The sequence below is a fragment of the Ursus maritimus genome, unplaced genomic scaffold (assembly GCF_017311325.1).
Source record: "Ursus maritimus isolate PB19 unplaced genomic scaffold, ASM1731132v1 scaffold_36, whole genome shotgun sequence".
Taxonomy (NCBI): Eukaryota; Metazoa; Chordata; class Mammalia; order Carnivora; family Ursidae; genus Ursus; species Ursus maritimus.
Genome location: NW_024426230.1, coordinates 21,075,529 through 21,101,843, shown reverse-complemented (window position 1 = coordinate 21,101,843; position 26,315 = coordinate 21,075,529). Strand labels below are relative to the sequence as shown.

Here is a 26,315-nt window from a genome sequence, read left to right as displayed (position 1 = left end):
CCTTCTGTTATTTCATAAGTCTTGATTTTTGAAGGAAACATGAAACACAACTACATCAGCCTACCCCATATTTTGCTTTTTGTTTTGCTTTTGAGTTTTCTGTTGTTCTGAACTTTTTTCTGACAAAGCATTTTTTACCCAAAAATCATTTGTAAACTGTCGAGCTTTTCAAAAATACTTGCTTTGGTATGTGATGCTACCAGGAAAGCACAGTAAAAACTGTACAGAATATATTAGCATATAAATTAAGTTCTGAGAAGTTTTAATATTACTCAAATGTAGCTTTGTGGCATTGTAGAATGTCTTTAATTCAAATGGAAAGGATATGTCCTACCTCTTGGAATTTTAAATGAGATATAAGTGATTTTGAGCCTCTGCTGCACTGACACTTAGGTTGTTTTATTTGTTTGGAGTTGCATGCATTTAAATTATTTTGATTTATAAACCCTTTAAAACACAACCACTTGCAAAGCCCTTTGTTTGAGTGTGTCCAATTAGTTTGCTTAGCTGAAAATAAAACTGTGTAGTACTTCTCAGGGTAAATACAAGTTTTATCCTACTGAAATTCCTTTTGGGGCTCCTTGTCAAGAATTAATTTAGCATGATCCGTGCTTGTGATGAAAATATATTTTGTAGGATTTGGAAGGATTACAGCAAAATTTCCAAAAAAGTAAAATTGATATAGTGTTATCTTAGAATATTACTTATATCTTATACCAAGAGAAATATTTAACCATCCTCTTTAATGCTTTACTTTTTCTTTTTTTTTTAAGATTTATTTATTTATTTGAGAGAGACAGCGAGAGAGAGCCTATGTCATGGGCAGAGGGAGAGGGAGAAGTGGACTCCTGCTGAGCGGGGAGCCAGATGCTGGGCTCAATCCCAAGACCCTGAGATCATGACCCGAGCCCAAGGCAGATGCTTCAACAACTGAGCCACCCAGGGGCCCGCTTTCTTTCTTTTTGTAGTATATTCCATGTGCTTTCCAGGGGAAAATATAGAGATATTCTGAGACATAAAATACAGTATTTATTTTTCTTTGTTATAGGTGAGAGGAATTCTGAAAATCTTCTACACGTATGTCCTCATTTAAAGATTTCAAAGTGATTTTTGAGATGGTTTATCTTAACTCACATAAATCCTTAACATTAAATAGGTATTGGAAAGAGATTTTAGTTCTCTTACTCCATCATGCTTCCCTCATGCTTATCTCCCCACTACTAACAATAATCGGGGATACATTGTCCTCCTTGCTAGCTATCACACGACCATGTAGACAGGTATCTGGCATTCTCAGCCAAATTCCAGGGCCATTAGACAGACATGGCAGTGGCCCCTAAGGTAACATTGGAAACGTCTTCCAATGTTAATAGCTATTTTCAACTTCATGTGTATCCCGAGTTTTTTCCGAGTGATGTACTCTGTCAGTTTTCAAAGTGCATTCTTAGACTTTGTGCTTGCCTTAGCAGTAGTAATCAGGAGCGATAGATCTCTTGTCTTGAAGAAAATATGCTGTGAACATTTGCAGAAGGCATCATTAACATTGAAGTCACACCATCAGAGGTCCATTGTATTCTTTGACTCCCCCCATCTACTTTTACTCATTAGTGTTGCATGGAGCTCTTCCTTCCTTACTGAGAAATTATATTGGAACACAGGTTTTAATAGCATCATCTATCTCTCTCTCTCTATATTGACATATACCTCTAAGCTTTAAAGCACTATAATGTATGTAAGAAATTGTCAATCAATGGATTAAACTAATTTTTTGTAGTGTCCTTGTAATAACACAAGTCCACATACATTTTATTAACTTCCCGTTTCAATATACCCACCAAAAGTTAATTTTCTGATCATGCTGTATTTCGTGCGTATTAAGTTTGCTGAATTGCATACACACACTGTGAAAACATAAAATTTTAAACTTGTCATTTCAGTTAAGGGAAACCATTTTAAATAATATCAGTGTGATTGTGTGTAAAGAACAGATTTTGCATAAATTGAGTCCCCTTTTAGGAAACCTAAACTTTAACATTTTCTCCCCAAGTAACTAGATGCCATTAATTTCTTCTTCATGGCAATTAAACCAGATGCATTTCAGAAGTACTGAAGAGGAAAGGAACATAGTTTTATCCCTCTAATGTAATAGTAATCAGAATCATGATGGTACTTCATAAAAATATGACAAAATTTAACCTATTAAACTAGAGCGCATTTGTTTTCTAAATGAATAAAATTCAGATTTTTTTTCATTGCATACGGACTACAGCTATAGTCTGATAAACTGAGATACATCATAATGTACCAAGTTGAGTCATCATCATGAACTGTTATAGTTTCTCTTTTTTTATGACTGAGAAAAAGATGTTTGTCACCAAGGATTTATTTTTATGAACACTTGAAAGTTTGGCCAAGATACATTGCTTAAATGGAATATGTATGCATTTTATTTCTATTATTTACTTCACAATCAAAAACTATAAAGGAAAAAGTATCCCTCTAGGTCTTAGTCTAGAAGCCACTTAGAAGACTATTAGAATCCATAAAATTTTGTTATAATAATTCAAAGATAATAGTTGGAGTTGGAGTTCAGAACATAAAAAGAGCAATGCAATAAATATCTCTTTGTGAGCGTCAGTAGGAGTTAAAAAAAAATTGCTTCTTAAGAGCAAAACTGCTATGGAAATTAAAAGGAAACAAACATCCTACACAGGATCTTTTCCTTCCTGTTCAGATAGGACCCTGAGGAGGACTACGGTATTTCCCTGGCCTGTTGGATTGGATTCCCTAGCATCACAAAATTAAAAATATATATTAAAAACACTAATTATATAACTGTCCCAAGAGACGAATTGTCAGAAATTATTTTTATTATCCTACCGGTAGCTACTATAATTCTCTGATTCATTTCCACACACAATATATAAAACACCCGCTATGCTTATACAGAAAGTAACTCAGTTGCTTTACTTAGTGACAAACTGTGTTATCCGCAGTGGTACAGACAAATGTAAATAGTAGACTTACGAACCAGCCAGCTGTTACTACCGTGACACAACTCATTCAGGATCAACAAGGGATGGAGCAGTCATGTAAGAGAATGTTCTGATTTAAGCAGTCCTCTGGATACATGAAAATTCGACTTGCGTTGATTTTTATTTTTGTTGTTCCACCAGCTACACACTTAGAGTCAACGTATCGCAGGGAGGCAGCACATACATTACACTGCATCCGTCAGTCTACTCCGACACTTACCACCGAAGGTTCTCCAGCACTTCCTCTCAGTCCTACCACAGAAGAAGTGTGGCATCATCCTCCACAACCTCTCTGCGTCAGGACTCTGTCTTTAGCACCGGCCCAGGTCCGACCTTGTGTTTAAGCACAAGCCTAGGTCACACCTGCCCAGGGAGGCAGAAGAAAGGGAGGATAAAGGAAGTTAATGGGGAAAGTAGGAGTGATTAATACTTCAAAGTCACCGAAAGAAATCTTGTAGCGCTTCGAGCCATGGCAGCATCATTCTGGGGCAAGCAGCTTCGAAAAGTTGAGAAATGATTTTGAAGATTTATACATTCCAGTTTTCATTTTTAAAATAGTCCCATCTTTTTTATATTGACACCTTCCTCCAGGTGACTAGAACTTGCTAAGTGAAAAATAATTGTGTGCTTTAAATAAGAAAAAAATACTTGGATGGATAATTTTATCACCTATTGACCCCCTACATACCTCCGATGGAAAATCCATGTACTCTAAGCCTGTTTCTCCAACATTCTTCCCAATGGAAAGGTTATCAGCTTCATCTGTTTGAATTCCAAGTGTGAGCAGGTGCAGAATATTCTAATCTACCCTTATCAGTCTTCTCACCAACACCTCACTTTCCACACAAAGGAACACAGTCCCCTTCTTTGCCGTGGCTGCATTGCATACCCCTTAGTGCATTCGACAAGCAAGGCTTACAACCTTTCCCTTCCCGCACCATCTTTTAAAATTAAAACTCTTGGTGACCGAGGTTTCCTCTTTACCAAACCAAATTTTCCTAATACATTCCTATTCCTGCTTCAATCCAGAATTAAAACCTGACTGGGAGGCAGATCTATACTTTATTCCATTTGATCCTTTATAATACCTGCAAAAAAAGAAAGAATGGCGATGACAGCACTCCACTTTTATTCAATTAAGTATTAGCCGTGGGGCCAAAGTGGAGCATGTTGGATTTTATGGAATAAGACTCACATCAGCACGAATCGTGAGTTCTGACTTTCTCCAAGATAACACTCCGTTCATGTTGTTATCTTCAGGAGAGAAGACTCAGCATCACATGACTGAAACTAAGAAGGGGGTGGGAATAACCATTGATTTACTCTAACATTGATTCTCGACCAGGTAAGCAGCACATATCAAAACAAGAAAAAATACCCAATGACTTGAAAACCCATGGTTAGGAAAAAGGCTGTAGGAGCAATTTATGATGACCTTAAAGAGTCGTGTGTTCTTAAAAAGTGTGTATATCAGTGTTTTAAAATGCATTCACCTGGGACACCTGGGTGGCTCAGTCGGTTAAGTGTCTGACTCTTCAGCTCAGCTCAGGCCTTGATCTCAGGGTCCTGAGTTTGAGTCCCATGGTGGACTCCCCGCTGGGCATGAAGCCTACTTAAAAATAATAAAAAATAAAATGGATTCATCTCAGCCTTGTTCAGAATAGCTGAAAATAATGTTAATGTCTAACAGTATCAGTGGGGCACTGGTTAACTAAATGATGTGGAATAGTCCAGTTATTAAAATGACTTCCCCTTTCCTGACTGTAGTGCTCTTGGCTTTTTATACCATTGATTTGGGTTTTTTTTTTTTAATTCTTACTTTGAGGACCTTATGATTTAAAGAGTCCTCTCAGGATTTTTTAGCCACTTTTCAGATAACTTTCAAAACACCACCCTCAGTCAAATGCAAGTCATTATTTCCAGGCAGCCAAAGTAATGTTTCATTGTGATTCTGTCTGAGGACTGAGAATCCGTACACTACTAACTTGGTTCTATGTCATATTTTAAATGGTCTGCCATTTTGTTTTGGCTTCAGTGATACATGACATTTTGGACGTTGTTCAAAGAAATAGCTTTGGACAATCTTTATTAACTTATTTAATCATAAATAAGCAGGAAACCCTTTCTACACAAATTAAATATAATAATAAAAATTTCTCCAAACCTTTTTCTCCTATCAAATCATGAAAATTATTCCTACTCACATGGACTATATTCAAGCAGGGAAAGGGGACTCACGACAAAAGTTGGTAACTAATGCTTCTGCTTATTATGATAGTATATCAGGGAACAACAGATCAACTTCTCAAAGGTAGCGTAAGTTTTCTGAAAATCACCACAAACTTGTCTTTAATGAACCATATCAAGATACTTTCAAAGACAGAAAAGAAAACCAAAAATTTTGGCATTGATAAAAATCGACTTTCCCTCTAATTTGTTGCAATGAAATAAGGCTAGAAATTGTATAAAAATGCACATATTAGCTTGATGTTGAAACACCACTTCATTAAGCTAATTTTTCCTTGGAAAGACCAAACTAGATATTTCTTTTTGGCATGTAGAAATGTTTGTGAATATAATCACTAAATGCATAGGCTGCCTTTCCATATCAAAAGGGATAAATGGTTTTGTTAGAAGCAAGGAATAATTGTGGGGTTATAGAGAAAATTTTAAAAGTCTTATTTCTGTAAAAATGAAACAATAAAAATTTGCTAATTGTCCTTATATAGTCATCGTATTCAGAATTTAGTAATAAAAGGAGACTGATTTCATTCATCTATTCTTTCAACTTTCATGTATTAAACCTCAGTGTTAATCACTGTTGAAATTCAAAGGTCTGCCATTAAACGCTCAACATAAGTAAACCCATAAATATCTTAAGGTTTTTAAAAATAGAATGTCAAAAATGAAATCACAGAGGTATATCATAACGTATGGGAATATGAGAAACTTATTCACATTTTTGCAAGAGAGTAAACAGATTTCATAGAGATGGTAATCCCTCATTCTGGGCTTCAGTAAACATAATGCTGTTGTAAAGATCCCAGAACTGATTCATTCCAGAAAATATTTCTAGAAAACTAGTGTTATATGTTTGGACAAAACTGGAGGGCATCTATTTCAGAGAAGTACTGTTCAAATAAAAATTTTTCCTTACCCCTGAAAACAAAAAGTGCTAGGGTTTGTAGTAGTAGTAGCTCTTATTGTATTAATCAGTTAAGTTTAGTTTTGTTTTAAAATCAACACAGAGCTTTTGATGTGAAAAACTAATAAAAGCAAGGAAGATCCTGTTACTGGTTTTGTTAAGAATATTTATGTTTTTTGTAAGTAACAATTTTGAAGACCGTTGATAATAAGTGTCAGAATTGCTGTCAATTTTAGGTTTGGCTTCTCAATTTCTCAATAAGAATCCATCTACAAACCAAAGATCTACATTTAGGTGTGTTTCATTCATATTTGTAGCTCATTTTTGAAGGTATTCGAGGTCCTGGCATAGAAGGCGACATTGCCATTGATGATGTATCGATTGCAGAAGGAGAATGTGCAAAACAAGACCTAACGACTAAGAGTAAGTGTCTATTCTTGGATTGGTTTGATGTGATATTAAAGCAACATAATAACTATTAAACTAAAATGGTCTAATTCTTAAAACTCATTTACTTTTAGTCTGTAAATTTAGAAATTCCTTATATGTGAGACCCTAAAATTTTGAAGATGTGTTTGAAACAAAGTATTAAATTTGATGGCATGCATATTTGACCTAAGAGAAGACAAAATAATTTTGGTTTAGGTCTGTGTAAGGCAAGCACATTTTGATTTTTAATTAAGATTTTAAAAAGTATTTAATTTATATTATTAATTTCAGAGGATTATTTTTTTACTTTTATTAAAATGTTTGGCAGATCTATATACTCAGCACACCTTTATACAGCCATAGCTGTTTTTATCGCCCTCCCTCCACTTAGGAATTTATTTTCTAGGTCTAACTTTTGCCAGACATTTTAACAGATTCACTACTGTGAAGAGACTAACTATATACAATAAGTAATAAATCAGCCCGTCTATGTGCACCACAATCTTGTTTAGTAATTTGGTTTCATTTTTTACTCTGGCTTGAATATTATAGTTTAATGATATCTTCAAATTTTATTTCGTCACCACAAAAATGTTTTGAATAAGAGATATAAATTAAAAATTATAAAAATACAAAAAACATCAGATCTATGTGTTGAACTGCTTCTTAAAATTTTCATCTCCCTATTATCCATGGGAAGTCGAGGAAACTAAAATCATGTCTTTTAAAAATCCCTCCACTTGAAGTATTTTCATAGGCCCATCTGGAATCTTTAATTTTGTGGTTATATACAAGGTTACTGATCAAGCTAAATTTACACAAACAACTCATAAATTATTTGGTATATATATATGAATATCCATTTTGTTAAGTCTAGAACAAATCAGAGTATTTGTTGATTGAGTCTATTTAGTGAGAAATTATATTAGTTTAGATGTTGAAAGTTAAATTTCTTCAACTACCCAGTATTGTTCACACGCACCAAACTGACTCCATTTTTAAGCATTGTAAAATGAAGATTTTGTATAAAAATGAGCCACTTTCCTCATAGTTTTCACCTTCTTGTCATTACACTAAGCATTTCAAGTAACAAATTTAGTAAAAATTTCTCCCTGTATCTGGCTAATTTGCTTTGAAAAACCAGTAGCAGGATTCAAATGAAGTAGGTTTGTCAAATGCACAGAAAATCAGGCATTCTCCTTGGAGGAGGCCAGTGGGATCTCTTTTGAATGTCATAATATAAATCCGTCACAGTGACATTCTAGTAACTGGAGGTAGTTACCATCTTACATAGAAATCTGACATTGAGATAATTTAATCACTGAAAACTATAACAAATTAAATTCAAAAAATTGAATTAAACTTGCCAAATGAGGAAAGCAAGAGAGAACATTCTCCCCCACGGAGAAAACAGAAGTGGTAAGAGTAGCAACAGTGAAATGAAGATGAAAACCCCAAAGGACTTTGTTACGTAATAGAGCACTTTCAAAATCAGGTTTCTAAAGTCAGAGAAATGTGTGGCTGTTTTAAATAAGATACATCTGTACTTATTGGAGATATTTTTATTTAGCCTCTGTAATTAGAAGAAACAACCCTGTAAAAAAAAAAAAAAACATTCTCTTTGGTATGTGGAAGTATTTCTGTTACATCTGTATCTATTTAACTAGCATTTACGAAGCTCATTTTGGCAAACAGGGTTTGGTGAATATTAAATTAATGTTAATTTCTAAGTACAAACCAGCTTGGTGCCCAAAAGCCTCTTCCTAATGGCTCAGGTTCCCAACCCTTCTCAGGCAGTAAATGGTACTACGGCCACACTATCAAAATCTGAGGTGGTCTGTTGTCTTCAAAACCCAGCTCTCTCCTAGGTGAGAGCCATTCTGTAACTTAAGCCAGGTGAATGAATTATCGAGCTTGCCCATGTTAGCCCTCCTGGGCAAGGCACACATTCTAAAAGGTGTCACTTGGAACACCAATTATGGTAGGAGTCTTAAGGCAGAATGGTAGAACAGATCTTGTAGTCAAGATGGACTTCATAATGTTTCTAAAACTCACACTGAAGAGAGAATTATTTATTCAGTGTATAGATATTAGACTGATCTAAGCATATATAATCTACTGTTTATGGTAGCTGATTTTTTCTACCCATACCTAAATCCCTAGTTTTCATAAAAAAGTAGTTTTTCTCTCAGGCTTTAATCTTAATTATTTCTGGAAGCTTTGGGGGGGAAAAACCGACCTCTTAGGATTTCCAAGAACTTTCTATGTGTACATACTTCCATGTGGCTAGTAGAACTCTGAGGCCGAGCTCAGCCACAAACACACACAAATCCCTTCTGGACAAGTTCTCACAGTAATCATATCAACTGAAAGTACTTTTATTTTATCAAGTTTCTAACCACACATTTATCTTCCTTTTCACGTGTCTTGAAAATAGATTGATAAATAATTTTCCAAAGATGTTTTCCATATACTACTATTGTTAGTTCACCAAAGTTGCGCTGGTAGCTACACAGAATATTTATTCTCTTTTTTTTTTTTGCTTGTTTCTTGGCATTTATTTTCTTTGTCTTTAGATTCTGTTGATGGTGCTGTTGGAATTTTAGTACATCTATGGCTTTTTCCAGTCATCGTCCTCATCTCTATCTTAAGTCCTCGAAGGTGACCTTACCCTGGCAGAGGCTATAAAAGATTCACCAGGCACCGGCATGAAGAAAGAGTCTTTGTAAACGGACATTGAAAAAACAAACTACCAAAGATTCCTCCACTGACTACTGACTCAAAAATAAAATAATAAAAACGAATTTTTTAAAGCACTGGGGATAAAAAGACATCATGGAAGTATAACTTATTCCAGACTACATAGAAAAGATAATCTTGACCTGAGTAGAGAAGAGACCTTCAGGTGCTTTTGTGGCTAAAAAGATTACAGCGTCATCTGGTCATCTGGTTGAACTCTGGAAAAAAAAAAAAAAAAAAAAGCTATAGAAATCCTTGTCAAAGCACAAAGTCATGGCTGGTTTTGTTTCAAATGAATAGTTTGCTTGTTACCATGGAAACCTAATGGCCTGCCAACAAAAACCTCACTGTAAACAGGGTACGTGAAGAGCTGGCATTTATTTTCCTTTCCAGAAGGTTTTACGTAGAGAATTAAATAAATGTAGGCCCTTTTACCTTTGGTTGTTACCCTTCCTTGAAAATAACCCGAACTCAGAATTATTTAAAACATTCATGCTCCTCCCCACCTGTCCCCATCCCACCTCTATTGTTCTTATTTGTTTTCCTCCCATGGCTAAGCTAGATAACTGTATGCTGTCTCTTTTTGCATGCATTACTATCCAGGATGGGAAACCTGGGCTTACCTATTACACAGGCTTATCGGAGTTTGCTTGCGGCCACTTGACCACCCAAACTAAGTCATCTGTTCCAATGACGAAACCAAACCACCATCTTTTATAAATTGCCATGGAAACCAAGTGCCTTCAATGAAACAAGCCTGAATAATTTTCAACTCAGAAGCTTGCACTGCTAAGAGTGGTTTGTGTAAAACTATTTTATAAACAAACTACAGAGTCTAAACGTGCAAATTACAGGCAAGACAACAAAAGCCGCTTCTGAAGAAGAAAGGACCGGAGCTGCTGCGTAAGCCCGTGCAGACAAGATATTTGTTGTTTGACCTCCTAGACAGCCATGGCCTTTCGGCTTATTGTCCATTAGAAAATAACTTCCATTGAAACCAGACATGGGAGCAACACTTTTTTCTTCCAGGTTATTAAATGGGTCAACCAGAGCAAAAGGTTGTTAAGATAATACTTAGCGCAGAAGGTGGTAAAACACAAGAGTGATTTTTTTTACTCTAACCTCCATTTGAAATGAAATTGGCCCTAGCTTTAGAGGGAGCAAGAAAATGTTTGTGATTGCAGTGCATACAAACTCTACAGCGGACCTGGGCCTGAAAAATCTGGCTTTATTCTAAACACTGAGGGTAATATGCCTCTGCCCTTTAGTCAGACTCTGTGCAAATTGTGAAATATTATTTTATTATTTTACCAAGATTAAAAACACTTTTACAAAAAAACAAAAACCTGTAAAAATAATGATTTTGAGCTACCTGAGGACAAAGCATACCTTTAACCAGCCAGTTTTCCAATGCATTGTAAATTTCACTTAAACCTGTTGGTTACGAAAATTTGAAGATCTTTTTCCTTAAATTATCTCAGCTTTTAACTTCATTTAAAAAGACTTTTGTCTAAAGAAGAATATTATTATTATTATATGTTCTTTCAATACCCCAGGATTAAAAAAAAAACTGATTATGCAAGTAATTGGGATAGAAGTATTAAATTATAACATTTGCAAATATTAATATAAAAAGCACAACAAAATGTAGTGGAAAATGACAAAGCTTGATTTTTAAAAGAAAAAAAATTCTGTAGAAATGTTTGTGCAAATTCAGTAATTCAACTTAAAAGATAATTTTACAGCTATGTTCAATAAAGCCTCTTTCCAGGTAAGGTATGCAAAGCGGTATGTGTGTTTGTTGAGCAATGTTTACTTGTCACCAAAATGAGACTAGTTATACAATTTATCGGTTATGTTACCATGGGATAAATCTTCAGGGCTTCATACACCTTAATGTCTGCAGGAAAGAATTTAATAGGAACCCTGATGCACTCTTCCATATTTTTCATACATGTAACAACAGCAAAAAAAAGTCAAACCTGTGAAAGTAAAATATGAAACAAATGTGAACTTGGAATTTAATGCATATTTTCATAAAGAGGGGACCAGTTGGAATATCTAGGTAGTGATAAAATCGAGTTAAACCAATTCCTTTAAACAGAATTAACTAATAAGCTTTATAACTTGTTTGGCATAAGGCATATTGAAAATTTTCAAAATTACAGTCAACCATCTGTTTTATCAAACCAAAGAGATTAAACAGTATTTGGGGCACTTAGCTTAGTAGCTACTAATTCTCCTACACCTTGACTTCCATTTCATGTGGCAACCACTTTCTTCCACTAGCCCACATTACCGGATTATCCTCCCTAGTTGATTTTCTGCACACTCATAGCTGATAATATTAATAAAATTGTTTTCATCTAAAGAGAGGCTTAGCTCATTGCCACCTTCTTCCCTTATTTTGAATTTGATTTGAGACTTTCGCAAAAAAAAACTAAAATAATCTACATTCAGAATATTTGGATATACCTTTGTCCTTTCCAGGAAAACAATCAAGTCTCCTCTTCTTCTTATTAACCCTGCATAAAGTAATTGTTATAAGTGAAAGCTTCATTGCTTCTATAAAGCACTCATAAAATACTAAAGTCTTCCTATAACCTTTCACACAATAAGAATACATAAGCTTCAGAAGTCATGAGAACTGGCTGGTACTTCAAAAATTAATTTTCATTAAATTTTTGAGAAATTGCAGATGAGTGCCAAGAACAAAGGGCAATGAGAAGAACTGCAAAACAATCAGGTTTATTGATACAGTAATAAATTCGAATATATATCTCAAGTGGGTTCTGGATCATTTATATAAACCAACAATCTTAGAATTGTAGAATGTTTTTCACTCCCGATCAAATGTTCAGTTGCTTTCATTGAAAGAAAATGAATCTAAATGTGGGAAATTTTAAAAGGTGGGGAAAAGTAAAATGTAAACTGTGTTAAGTAATCTCCTGTTTACCATTAGTTCTAGTGATGATGACTTTAAAGCACTTACCTGTTTATCAGCTGCCTTTCCTTTCCTAATATTTTTTGTATTTATTATGAGTTGAACTCACCAACATAGTTCCCTTTTTCCTTTTTGATAACATTTTAAGTGTAATTGATGCCGTTTTTGTTGTTGTTTATAGGAAGGCATCAGGCAATGGAGCTTAATTCTCTGGGAGAAAGATTATACCATGTAATCTCCTAGTGTCAGTAACTGATCCGATTAATTAGGAGCTTACTCTGTTTCATTAGTTCAAAGATGCTTGTTCCTCCACATTTTAACATCTCTGCAACTGGCCTATTTTAATTACAATTGGTAGCATTTCTGTGTAGTGATATATAAAATAAACGTGCATATTAAAACTGATGGCATCTTAGATATGTTGAAATTCACCAAATTCACTAAAGTCTCCGGAAGAGCCAATCATGCCCAATATTATTCCTTTTCAACAATCTCAAAAGTGAGAAAAGGATGCCCTATCATATTGGTAGGATTCATATTAAACATTCATTGCCTATGCATTATTTAAAAATAGCGTAACTTTTATTTTGTGCTTTAAAAAAGTCTGAATCTTCTCTTACAGACATTATATACATACCCAGCCCTGCTGTCGTCTTTTTTTTTTTTTTTTCTCTTCCTGCTTATTTCCGTTCCGTCATGAATTACAACATGCTATGTATCCCTGGTTTGAAATGTTTTCTTGTTTTGTGTGATTCATAGTACTTAGTAAGTTAGAAGTTTGGCCTGCCATTAAATTTTCCTTAAGAGGTTTGACAGATGCATGGTACACACACTACAGTGTCATACAATAGGCTAAACTAATGGTATTTCATTTCACATATATCACAGGATTGACTTTGGCATGGCAATGAATTATGACAATTATAATAATCAGAATTGCAAAGCAGCTAGTCTGTTACATCATATTACAAATAGTAAAAATAACCCCACTCTTTTATATTTTAAAATATGACAAACTATGAATGACAACTGTACTAACTTTTCACCAAACATGCATTTTTACTTTAAGACTTAATAATAAACTTATCTGTCAAAGTGCATAATTTGAAGAACAGTTAATTCAGTTCTATACTTAAGACCGTATGAAACTGGCTGTGGTATTTTTCATGACCTATTTTGTTTGTTTTGATTAGTGATTTGAAAGATGGTGACAGACTAATGTGATTGTCGAAGGATTCTTTTGAATGAAGTTTCTTTAACAACAAAACAAATAAAACTTTTTTTTTGTTAAAAACAAAAAAAAAAAAATTTTTTTTTTTTTTTTTTTTTTTTTTTTAATGTGCCTTTCACAGATCAGGGCCTCAAAACAGTATTTAAACTGGAAAAAATTTCACTTCCAATTCATTTCCTTTTTGGTTGATGAGTACTACTTACAAATTGCTTCGCCTGTGTCTCAAAAAAGCAGAAGGTATATACTCTTCTTGCAACTGGGTAGTTGATATCAATGAGGAGTTATTGCATTTTCTGTGAAAACAATAAAATCATAGGGTTCAATCCCATGCTATTTCCTTTCCTACAGCGTTCCTTTTGTGTCTAACCAGTTTAATTAGTTTTCTTAGTGTTTATTTTTAAAAAGCAGTCTCTGACATTTTTTACTTCAATTTAGGAGAAAAGCTACCACGAATGAACAACTTTTTTCAAATTTGATATTAAAAAGTGCTTTGCTGAGTCTCCATATTATTTATAAATATATGCTATTACATAGAAAAAGTAGGACTCAAAGATTCAAAATTTCAATGGGCAATATGTCAACTCAGTATCAGTCCATCACATGTTCGTGTCTGCTTAGAAACAAAGTTAGGGAGAGATAACTAGTCCATATATTTCCATATGGACTACTTTATTGACATTATTAGAATAAAGCTTAATAAAATATGAGTAGTGACTTCACTATCCTGAACCCACATTGAGTATATTGAAATTAAGGGATTGGTATTGAAAATTTTGAGCAGGATAGAGGTTAAACTCTGAATAGAAATGAAATAGTTTTCTCAAGGGACTATTCACAACTGCTTGAATTTAATTTCAATTGTTCTAATTCTCCATGAGTTGAGCTAAAAAAAAATTCTTATTTTTCAATAAAAATGATGGGAAATACTATGAATTAGGGATTAGCTTGTTAGTTTCAGTTTGTTTTATATATGGCTCTTATTGTTGTCCTGGATTTCCAGGATATCATTTTTGTTTCTTGAATCTCATCAGTATATTTAAGTGTATAAGTTTAATCAAATATACATTGTGTTGAATTTATATTGAATATTAGTTATATTTTAGATCTCAAAGTTTAGATTTAACTTACTTTTCCTTTTGATATTTAACTCCTGCTAAATAGTTTCAGATAGCTGTATGTTCTTTTCCCTTGGATTTGCTTTCAATAAATGCAATTATGTTAAATACTCTATTAGTGTTTTGGGGAAATTTCTGCTGTCAATAAGCACTTAAGTTAGAAACAAAAAGCTATTTAGAATGGCAATTATATCTGCAAATTAAGATGAAAATGCCATCATCTCTTTCACTATTAAAAAGCTTTTATAGACTCAACATTGCAGTGAGGCACAATTAGCCCAGTAAAGATACGTGTTGATTTTCACATCCTTTGTGAGGCATCATTTTTAAGATTGTGTTAAACAAGTAGGCCCTGAAAAATCTTCCTGAATGAACTGTGATTTAAGAATTATGGCCCAATTTAGTAACTCTGGGCTTCTGCATGATACGTGAAATATCGACTAAAGATTACACCACTAACGTGCTCCAGGAAGATAGTTTCAGTTAAGTATTTCATGAGGGCCCCGTAGGCTACATGTGAGTTTTCTGAGGGAAACAAATAATAGTGCTTGACAATAATTCGAATGAACCAAAGTATAAATGGAATCCTAACAATTATGCATAGCTTAATTTCCTCTCTCTTTTTGGTATTATATTTCTAAGTATATCCATAAAATTTTAGAAAAGTGAATACAGTTATCATTAACAGACCCATTCGTTGGTTTAAAAATCAACCCCTAACTATGTATTAAAAGACTGTTTATTCTTTATAATCTATTTAGTTTAATAGCCGAATTAAGGACCTTACCCACCTTTTGATTTCCTATAGTACTCATGTTCCTTTAAAGTTTTCTTTAGTTGTCAGAATATCTGCTCCCCAGCTGAAACTGTAACCTACCCCAGGGCAAGGACTGTGTCTTTAACAAGTTTAAGTACTTCCGACTTATCTAGGTTCTATAGAGATTATTGAATTAATGGTGATTGAATTAATCCATGATTTAGAGCTATATTTAGAACAGAACTTATTCAATGAACCTAGGAAATAAGCACCAATGTCACCTTTCGGTGATAAAATCAATGAAATTTCACGGACAGAAGATGTTTCCTCCGTGTAAGAAAAAATGAGAAGTCAAGGCAACTGAAATACCAGCGTAAGCATTTGCAACACAATTTCTTGGCACTTCTTAGTATAACAGAAAGTGATTTTATTTCTTAATAGAAGGGCAAATGTTGTCAATGTTTTTGCAAATAAAATTACTATGTGGTTAAACTAAGGAAAATGAAATTAATTCTGCCTGTTTATGTCAGATGCCATCGTTATACATGAGACTAATACTGCATAGGATCTCTTCTTTCAACCAAAATGTATTGATTATAGGATATTATGCTTAATTTTATATTAGAGAGATCATGAGCTCTAGCTGAATTCAATCTTAGCTCCTTTCTAGAGTTTGTTCAGTATATATTTTTTGAGATCCAATCATCCACTAAACTTGAAGTGAGGTATATTTAAATAAGGAAATATTTTTACGAATTATATAATAATTGAATTATAAAACAAAATTCTTAAAAATGAGATATTTATTTAGTTCTGGGAATATTTTATGTAGCATAAACTAGATTCTTATATATGAAACAGATAATGGTAAATTAATTTTCAAAACTGGAAATCGTGTTGAACACAGAACTAATTTTTGTTATTTTAATTGTTTCTATTTTGAATTATAATGTTTTACTTTCCAAAATTAACACCATTCAACAGGCCAAGGAGCCCAAAATAAAAGATGGTACAGTGTCAGTACACAGCAACTACATGATAACTGTTAATAAGTGAAATTATAAATAGTACAGTGTCTGTTATAATTTTTTAATGAAATAAACATGCATCTTTCCTTTTTCATTGGTTTAGTTTTTGACAATGTCATGTACAAGACTGGGATTTTGCATGTATTCAAAAAGCCTTTCCAATACAGGGGTATTTGAGGGTACCAGAAGGGTATCCATTCTGCATCGACATCCTGCACTAGGACCAGCCATTCCTCACCCAGCAGTCCATTCCTTCATGCTTAGTAGTACTACTTTCTCCATGTAGTCTTTTTCAAACTGGAAATACTTCCGTTAAGGAAGAATATTAGAGTTCTCTAAAATTCGGAGTAACATTTCATAAGCTCAGTTTTCAAATATCTAGCAAAATGGGCTGAGAAAACACTGACCTGCTGCAGGGGGCTAAGGAACAAGGAGAGGCATTCAAAGAGGTGAAGTACCGGGTTTCGAAGACTATATTCACGTCACAGTTTTCCTGAGGACACGTCCAGATTACATATCCAGTACATAAAATAGAGACAGAAGGCAAGGAGTGTCAGTTACATGTGAAGGCTCAAAGAACAGAATGAGAAAGCTTCCAGGACAGAAATACAAACAACGAGGTCACCGAGAGGGGGACAACATGAACAGATCAAGAAAAGGCATTGGAAAACTAAACTAATCAAACTAGAGCCTTCACATTAACTGAAAGGAGAGGAAAGGAAAATTACATAACCAAATGCATTTTGCAGAGATTCATAATCTAAAAACTGAAAATAAAATATTTAGATGAAGTAAATTTGAAAAAGAACCGCAATCAATATATATGCAAATATCTTACCGCACACTCTTCCGGCTTTCTCTTCTTTACTTTGCAGCCACTGTAGTTAGGGCTTGGCTGCTCTGTCCACTTCCTCTTTCCTGGTTATGTGGATTCACAGTATGTAGGTTAGTTTAGAGTTGAGGATACCAGTTCAGCAATGAGCATCTTCAAATTATTTCTGCTTTCTGTAATAATCTTACTTCAAGCCCAGGCATACACACATTCATAAATGCACACTACTTATATAAAGAGTTATCATTTTCAAAGTGTTTTCCTTTAATCTGTTCTAGCCCATAACGGTTAGTGACTCGCTATGAACCTGTGTATGATGGATGCCTTCCGGTCTTCTTTCCGTCACCCAGTCTCTCACTGCATGTGGATGGTCACCCTTACACAGTGTGACCCAGGACTGAAAAGAACAGTGTTCAATAAGCAATGTCTTTTGTATTTTATTATCAGCGAACCTCCATATTTTATCAAATCTAAAACATTATTTTACATACCACTAAGAAGAAAAAAAATTTATTGTGATTGTAAGACACCATCAGTTCTAACAGAAAGTCTTATTTCAGAGATGTTCAACTGCAAAATAATAATAATAATTTTAAGGCTGATGAAATACAGCATCATTTGTAATCATACCAGATGTTTCATTTGACAGCCTCCCAGGAAATCTGCTTCGCGTGCTGTAATGCAGCTGAACTCTGACTCTAACGTGAATCAAAACCTCCTAGAACGGTTGTGGAAAGCACAGATTCCGCAGTCTTGGCACTAGCAGTTTTGTTTCACTCGATCCTGAAGGAAGGGAGAAGGCATAGGTATTTAAAAAACCTCTTAAATAATCACGATCTATGTCATCAAAATAACCATCATTTATTAAAGATTGGGGTACTGGAAAGAACTCAAGTTTAAATCCTGATTTCTACCACTAGGAGCTGTGTGATGGTGCACAGATGGTTTAAAATCCCTGTGCCTTCGTGCCCTGGACACGCCACGGAAAAGTGCGGCATCAGACTGTGAGGGCTCTTCATTGCACCATCTCAGTTCCCTTAGCTGTAAAAGGGGGTGTTGTGTTATCTAATGAAGGAGCTAATATGTGTAAAAAATTTAGACCATTACTGGCATGTAACAAGCACCACTAAAGTCTTTGCTCACCTGTAAAAATGGGATGGTAATAACAGTACCCACCTCATAATGCCGTAATGATTAAATGAGGCAATGCAAATAGAGCATTTCACAAAGAGAGAAATGGGTTTTTTAACATATTCGTTTAATAAAGTAACATCTCTTAAAATAAGTTATTTTAAAACTCTTCTAATAGCTAACCCTTATTTCCTTGGCCCTGTTTTATCTTGAAGATAGACAAGGAAGAATTTTCTATGATATTTAAGTGATTCAAATATTTTAATGCTTTTATTTATGGGACATGAAATATAATAGCCCCCAAATGAAATAAGCTCTCTGACATTACTTTATAATGTAAATTATTTTTGAATAATCATGCTTATTTTAGGGTATAGAAAATTAAGTTAGAAAAATGTTAGTAAGTAAGCACAAGCTTGGCATTCTTCAAAAGTTACCATAGAGATTTACATATGTACTTATATTCTAGACAGAAATGCTGCTCATTTTTTAAAAATAAACCTTTGTTTTGAGGTAATTCTAAATTCACCTGCATTTGCAAGAGGTAAGATAGAGAGATCCTACATACACTATGACCCGGCTTCTCCCACTAATTACACCTTGTAGTTATACACGTGTGCATATTTAATTCTGTGTACTTTTATCACACCTGTAGGTTCATGCGTCCACCACCACCAAGATACACAGTTCAGTCACTGTAAGAACCCCTTCGGTGTTGTCTTTTACTTTGCACATTTCCCTCCTGCCTCCCCTTTTCCAACCCATCCCATATCCCTGGCAACAACTAATCTGTTCTCTTTTCTATAATATTGTCATTTCAAGAATGTGGTACCATATGCTATATAAATTTTAGGGATTGGCTTTTTACAGGCAACATAATTCCCTGGAGATTTATCCAAGTTGTGGCATATAACCAATAGTTCGTAACTTTTTATTGCAGAGTAGAGTATTGTATAACAGTCTGTGTAGCCATTCGCCCATTGAAGGACATCTGGGCTGTTTCCAGTGTGGGGCCATTACAAATAAAGCTGCTACGAACGTTCACGTACTGTTGCGTGAACGTAAATTTCCATTTCCGAGATAAAGGTTTGATATTATAAAAACCTGCCAAATTGTTTTCCAGGGTGAGTGTACCATTTTTCACTTCCACGAGCAATGCATGAATCATCCAATTTCTATGCATTCTCACCAACATTTGGTATTGTCACTATTTGTTTTTATTTTAACTATTCCGATAGGTGTGCAATGTCTCATGATTTTAATTTTCATTTTCCTAATGACTAATGAAGTTGAATATCTTTTCATTTGCCATGTGAATATCCTCTTCTGTAAAATGCCTAGCAATACCTTTTGCCTATTTTCTAATTGGATCTTTTGTTTTGTTTTACTGTTGAATTTGAGAGCTCTTTTTATATTTTACACATTAAGTCATTTGCTGCATATATGGCTTTTAAGTAGCTTCTCTCAGTCTATACTTTGTCTTGTCATCCTCTTCACACGGTATTTTGCAGAGCAACGGTTTTTAGTTTTGATGAGGTAGGTCTAATTTATTATTTTTCCCATTTATAAATTATGTTTGTGGTGTCAAGTCTAAAGAACTCTTTGTGTAGTTCAGGATACTAAAGATTTTTCTATTATTCTTTTATAATCAATATTGTCTTTATCTTAAGATGGAAAATTGGACAAATTTTAAGTCCCATGATTATGTTAGGTTCTCTTATTTTAGTTCAAAATACTGGCATTTTCTCATAGCAATGAGGGAAGGTATAACATAAATGGGGCTAACAACTTAGCTGTTTCAGATGTTACATCTGAATTTAGATGTTACATTTAAAGTTACTTATATGATGCATGAGCATTCCATAAACCCTTCCATGTAAGGACAAGGAGGTTGATTCTCCTCATCCCAGACATAGCCGAAGACTGCTGTCCTTAATTTTCAAATTCTTTAATTCCACTTGTAAGAATGGTCATGGAAAATCAGACAAGCAAGGAAATAATCAGGTGTAAGGATATTATGGCAGTTTATAATGGTGAAAACAACCGGAAACAATATAAATGCCCATCAGTAAAAGAATGGCTCATTGAAGTATGGTTGTGCTCCTCCCATATCGTCTACCTTTAACGCAGTGCAGCCTCAAGACTGCCCGCGGTGCGAGAGATTTCTTCAGGACCTACCCACGCACTATAGCTCAAAAGTGCCAGAAATTAACACCACTACAACCAGCCCCCTAGCCCCCTGCACCGGCAGCCTCCAACCAATGTATAATGCCCCAGGTTTCGAGCCCTGAAGGAAACTACTCTGAAATACCTGTTTTTACAGACACCCAGAGTTCCCTAAATAGGACCAAAATCATTATCCACCATGGTCCTTGAATTAACAGCAATTCTTTATTGGTTGCCTTTCCTTGCCTTTAAAACTTCCTCAACTCTACTAGAATTTTCCAGTCATCACCTTCTGCATAAGATACTGTACTAAAACCTTGTCTCAATGATAAAGTTCTCTCTTCTGGGAGAACCAAACTAAGGCAATAGTTTATTTATGGAAGGAAGAATCAGGAATATTTTTTTTTAATGAGCTTGAACTGTAGCATGTAAATATGTCTACTACATATTGTTATGTTAAAAACACACATATTACGTGTAGTCAGACGTATTTATATGACTATGTATACCCCAAACTACTACATTCTCCTGTCTGGTAGGTATGGTTTAGTGAAGTTTCATTTTTGTTTATTTTTTTTTATTCTTAATTTTTTTGGCATTAAATATATACATAAATTTTGTAGTCTGAGGGGAAAAAAATGGGAAGAGAAAAGAAATGACCCAGTGTAGAGAAAGGTCTTCTTTGGGATTTTATTGTTCAGAAGTAGATCTTTTCTACACTTGCATGGCCTAGAAAATGGGGCTGTAGCTATTTTATACAGAGGTATAAGACAGCAAGGAGAACCACGTCTGCCTGGTGAGTTCTCAAAGATGTGCTGGGATAGTGAGAACAGGATAATTGTCAAGGGCAAGATACCACTTAATGTGTCCACTGACAAGTGGAAATCAGGTAAGGTTGTGAAGTTAAATAAACTCTACTTAGGAGTACTTGATTCAAAGTTCAGATGGGAAATATTAATCAGAAAAAAGTGAAAATCTTGCTTGTAAGTTAATGAAAATGACTTATTGATGATTCCTGAATTATGAAGAACAATGAAGAGTTCACGTGCCAGGAGAAATCTGCAGAATTTCTGTTTTACGATATAATGTACTTGCTCCTCAAGACCGTTTTCCCACTTTTTTCTGTTCCTAACTGCACACTAATTATTTGTTGACCTCAACTGTAGTCTCTCAACTGTACTTATTTGTTCTGGAAAATAGTACACAGCACATGAGAGTAACCTCCATCACAATGAGCGTGTTTCTTTTCATCTTTTCTGGCCTGGTTAGCTCTGTTGATTTGGGCATGTGCTAATGAGGCCAGTCCTGAAGATTCAGACTCCGTCCTAATTAGCTCTTCATACAGACATGTGCTCCATGGACACACACGGATAGTCTCAGCCAAACATCTGACCGATGCTTGTCAGGGGTCAGAAATAGCCAATTGTGTGGCTAAACTGATGGTTTCATGAACACAAGTGAATAAAAATCTCAAAACCTAGTTTTACATTGGTGCATTAATAGATGCAGCTTCCCCAGTACTCCTTATAACTATGATGGCAGCAGCAATCACAATATCAGCCGAAACCCAGAATCCATCTTGATGCCTCCTGAGTCTTCATCCGTTACGTCCAATCCATCACTATGTCTAGCTGATTTTTGCCTCTTGAGTCTATCTGGAAGTTATGTCCTTGCCACCCTCCCTGATATCACTACCCTAGAAAAAGTTACCATGAGCTCTTGCTAGGATACTGCATTAACTTCTCAGTGTAGACTTCCACATTTGATATTGTCATCCTCGTTCTCCACTTGTAGCTTATAGAATTATCCTAAAAAACTTATGCAAGTATAAGTTTACTCTCCTTCTTAAAGCCTTGTAATGGCTTCCCACCGCCTGCCAAATAAAGGCTGAATTCCTTAGAGTACTATAAGAAAATCTTCATGATCTGGCCTCTGCTCACCAATCCAGCCTTATCTTGTTCACTGGGTATTGACCCTCCCCAGCACCTATCATATTACATAACCTGTAATCGGCACTTACCAAATTAAGATGAAGAATGAACAACTCCCCTACCACTCTCACGTTACTCATGTGGCTTCAGAGACAGAGCTTTTCTTCAGTTGTGCTCCTCCATACTCAGGGCCTTGGTGTCTGCTGCTCCTTGCCTCAAATACTCGAAGCCCTCTTTCCCTGTTGCCTGGTTCCTTCCTCATCTCAGCTTATACAGGTGTTCCTTTGGGAAACTTTTCATCATTTAGACCAAATCAGTGTCTTCTATTATATGTTCCCTCTAATTTCCTTTAGAACGTTTCTCAAATACTTAATTACGTATTTGCGTATTCGATTATTATGAGTTTCCCTTACTGCACTGTAAGTTCTAGGATACCAGAGGAAATGTATTTATTTTGCTTACCATTTTTAAAAAAGATCTGAGTAGTGTGTCAACTATTTTATTAAGCAACAATGAGCGACTATATTCCTCCCCCACTCTGATCCTGCAGAAGCCAAGTCTGAAGACTTTCCCAAAGATTTATTCTCTTCAGTGAAATTATTATTTTTGATACTGTTTAATCACATTTTTTTGAAATTACCAACTTCTTAAAATCAACAGCATTGGCATATGTTATCATGTTTGCTGGGTTTTTCTCATTGTTTTGGATACTATCTATTGTTTCGCATGCCACCTATCCTTCTTCTATCTTTAATTTTTTCCAGTAGTCTAAGTTAATTTTTGTTAGTTCCACCCCATCCATTTCATGGATGATGTCCGAATCAACCTCATACTCGAAGTCTGCATCTTTTATATAGATTCAAGATTTATGCTGAATACTACTCGTTATAGTCCAAGTCACTAATCCACTTCCTCTTCATCCCTAAAATCCAAATTCTTCTCCTGAATTCTTAATCTTATTAATTTGGCTACCATTACGTTACCACTTTTCTTGTGAACTATTTTCAACAATGCTCAAAACCATCTTTGCCTCCATTTCCCTTGTGTCCTAAATGTAATCAGTTTTGCCTCCTCATTTCTGTCATTTTTAACCTTTTTTAAATTCCATTCTGCTTCAAAGAAATTAATATGAATTCTCTCCTGTCTACACAATGTAATAGCATCCTGACTCATGTCATTTCCCTTATGCCCCCTGTTCCCAAATTAATCACAACTCTGTCAAATTGGTCTTCCCACATAGAGTCCCACTCTCTTACAGGAATGGGGAGCCTCAAGTACATTGGTCCCCTGCTCAGGGATTCTTAGTGTCTACCGTTTGCATTCTGACTGCAGTACAACAACTTCCCTTAAATATATCTGATATACCTTGCCAGGTTCTGCACATTGCGATTTTACTGGACAGCAAAACTCTCCTAGAACATACCCTCTCTACATTCTTTGAGTTTTATCTTATTATTCCACTTGACTGAAGTGACTTATGGTCTTGGGACAGGAGGTGAGAGAGGGGGAGTCCTACCCGTTCTTAAACACTCATGTCAAATGCTACCCTTTTTACCCTTCTTGAAATTCATAACACCTTTTCACACTTCTTTTATGGAACAGATATTTTGCTTTCTATTTAACCACTGGGTCCTTGTCTTGTTTCCTTAATAGAGACTGTAAGCTCCTTAAGAGCAGGCGTTATTTCTTATTAATTTTATGTTCCCTGCAATGCCAATTTCAGAGATTGGCGTATACTAGGTGCTCAATGAATATTTGTTGAATTAAACTAAATATGTAGGAAACTCAAACTAAAAAAAATGTATATATATACATATATATATATATATATAGAAAAATACTCAAGAAATCACTGAAATTTGTACATCAGAATGTATAGAATAAAGAATTTATTGTTTCTGCTGTATCATTTGTTTTATTATAAGATTTAACAATATTATTTATGTTTATAGGATTTAATTATCTTCAATTTCCTAATCAGCATTAATGTGATGCTCCCAAATGCTTTGCGAGACAGATGCAATAGTCACACGCTCATCCTATGTACCAGGAAACGGCTACACAGAGATTTTATAACTAAGCTGCTTAAGATTACATGACTGATAATGCAGCCAGAATTAAAATCAGGGTCTTTGGACCTTTGTCACCCTAGTGTATTGCCTCTTAATCCCAGTATTATTTATCTGCAGATATAAAGTGAATTATTATATTAATGTAATTTAATGGTTCAGGTTCTGTTTCACCGAAAATTAAAATATGTATAGAACACATTCTTCTGGATATTCTGAAAGATGATGGGAAGATTGAAAAAACTCTTTAATACAAAAAGAGGGAATGCCAATAATTTGAATGTGTTAGTTATTTGCAATTATGTATACACGCACACAATTGAGTGTATACGTGTATACACTGTACATCAGCATATATACACATATCATATCTGATTGAAGATTCTAGGCACATAATTCTCTCTCCCAACCTCATGATTTTAGAATAAAGATTTGAGCAACTGTCTCTCAGAGGCCATACTCTGTCTCTTGACAAGAAATCATTAATCTTATATCATGCAGTAGTTCAAAAGAGACAAAATTGAGAAAGATTTTAATTCTCATCCAAATTCAATCATATTCATTTTAGGATAAAATTATCTGTAACAGATCAGCATAAAATAAGGTTCACAGAATCGCAACCAGTTCCATTATTTTTGAGTTATTTGTGTATCGTTGCCTGAACATGAACAAACCAGATTCAGATCCTTTATGACACTCTGCAGTTTTGGACCTAGACCCCATTGGAAATTGTACAAGGAAGACATAGTGTTTAAACTTCAATAGTCATCTTCATTCATCCTTAGCACTAAATGCATTCTCAACGGAAGAACCGGGAATGCCATGGTGGTAACATGAAATGTTCTGATACCTTTTTCCCTGACACATTCACACTGAGAACCTGATGTGACTAAGAGGTTTAAATGCATGCAAGGGCACTGATGTTGCTGAAGAGATGACACAACTTAGAAGAACGTCTATTTTTCCTATTTCTCCCCCCAAAAAGAGCTTGAGAAGTGCCATAGCTATTTCCACCTAGCTATATCAAAAAAGGATTTCCAGAATGTTAATTCTATGTTGAAACTGAGAAGAGATCAATTTCATAAAGGTCGAATTTAAGTAAGTCAAAGGTCGAGGGGAGATAAATGTTTATATTTATAATTAATAATCTCAGAAGAATGTCCTGTGTCTTTATGAAGGGTTTTCTAATATTGCTACTGCTATTCCTTTAAATGAACTTATTTTCCCTTTAAGAATAAGGTTAGAAAAATACTGATTTGTGCAACTCGAGAGGACAAGAGAAGTACCCTATAGGAAATGTAATACCTTCTTTTAGACAGGAAAATTTGCTTCTAAGGAACGTTTGCTGACAAGGGCAACATTTCAGACTTTTAAAGGTAGTTTTATTAATATAATTTGATTTGTTAAATTTCTCAGAAAAAAAATTTTGCATTTGGATTTCTTTTCTTTTAAACTGTGAGTTGGTTGGGTCTTTATTGTTGAGGGGAAGGCAGTTGGATTGCCTTTATTACTAGAGTGTAAGCTTTGCAGCTTACTCATGTTGAGTTTATAACTATTCTTATGTTTCCTTTTCACTGTGACTCATTCTTTCAAGCACGCATTAATTCAACAGATCTATGTAACTTGCCACTATGAGCCAGGCCTAGTATTAAGATCTGGGAATGCAATGTGAGCAACACAGATGCCACTGCCCCTTCTCAGGTTAATATCATTAATTTAAATGGACTTCTGTACTTTTTTTTTTTTTTTTAAGGTAATCTAGT

The 26,315-nt window shown here is 34.8% G+C and overlaps 1 protein-coding gene across 1 annotated transcript in view; it reads left to right on the top strand.

The window, feature by feature from the left end:
- The window catches only part of MDGA2 (MAM domain containing glycosylphosphatidylinositol anchor 2), a 364,476-nt gene extending 353,625 nt beyond the window's left edge, over positions 1–10,851 (top strand). Inside the window, exons 14-15 of the mRNA XM_008694362.2 lie at positions 6,498–6,603; positions 9,186–10,851. Coding sequence (XP_008692584.2) covers positions 6,498–6,603; positions 9,186–9,274 — 195 coding nt within the window. The 3' untranslated portion in view covers positions 9,275–10,851. The remainder of the gene's footprint in view (positions 1–6,497; positions 6,604–9,185) is intronic.
- Positions 10,852–26,315: the final 15,464 nt, after the last annotated feature.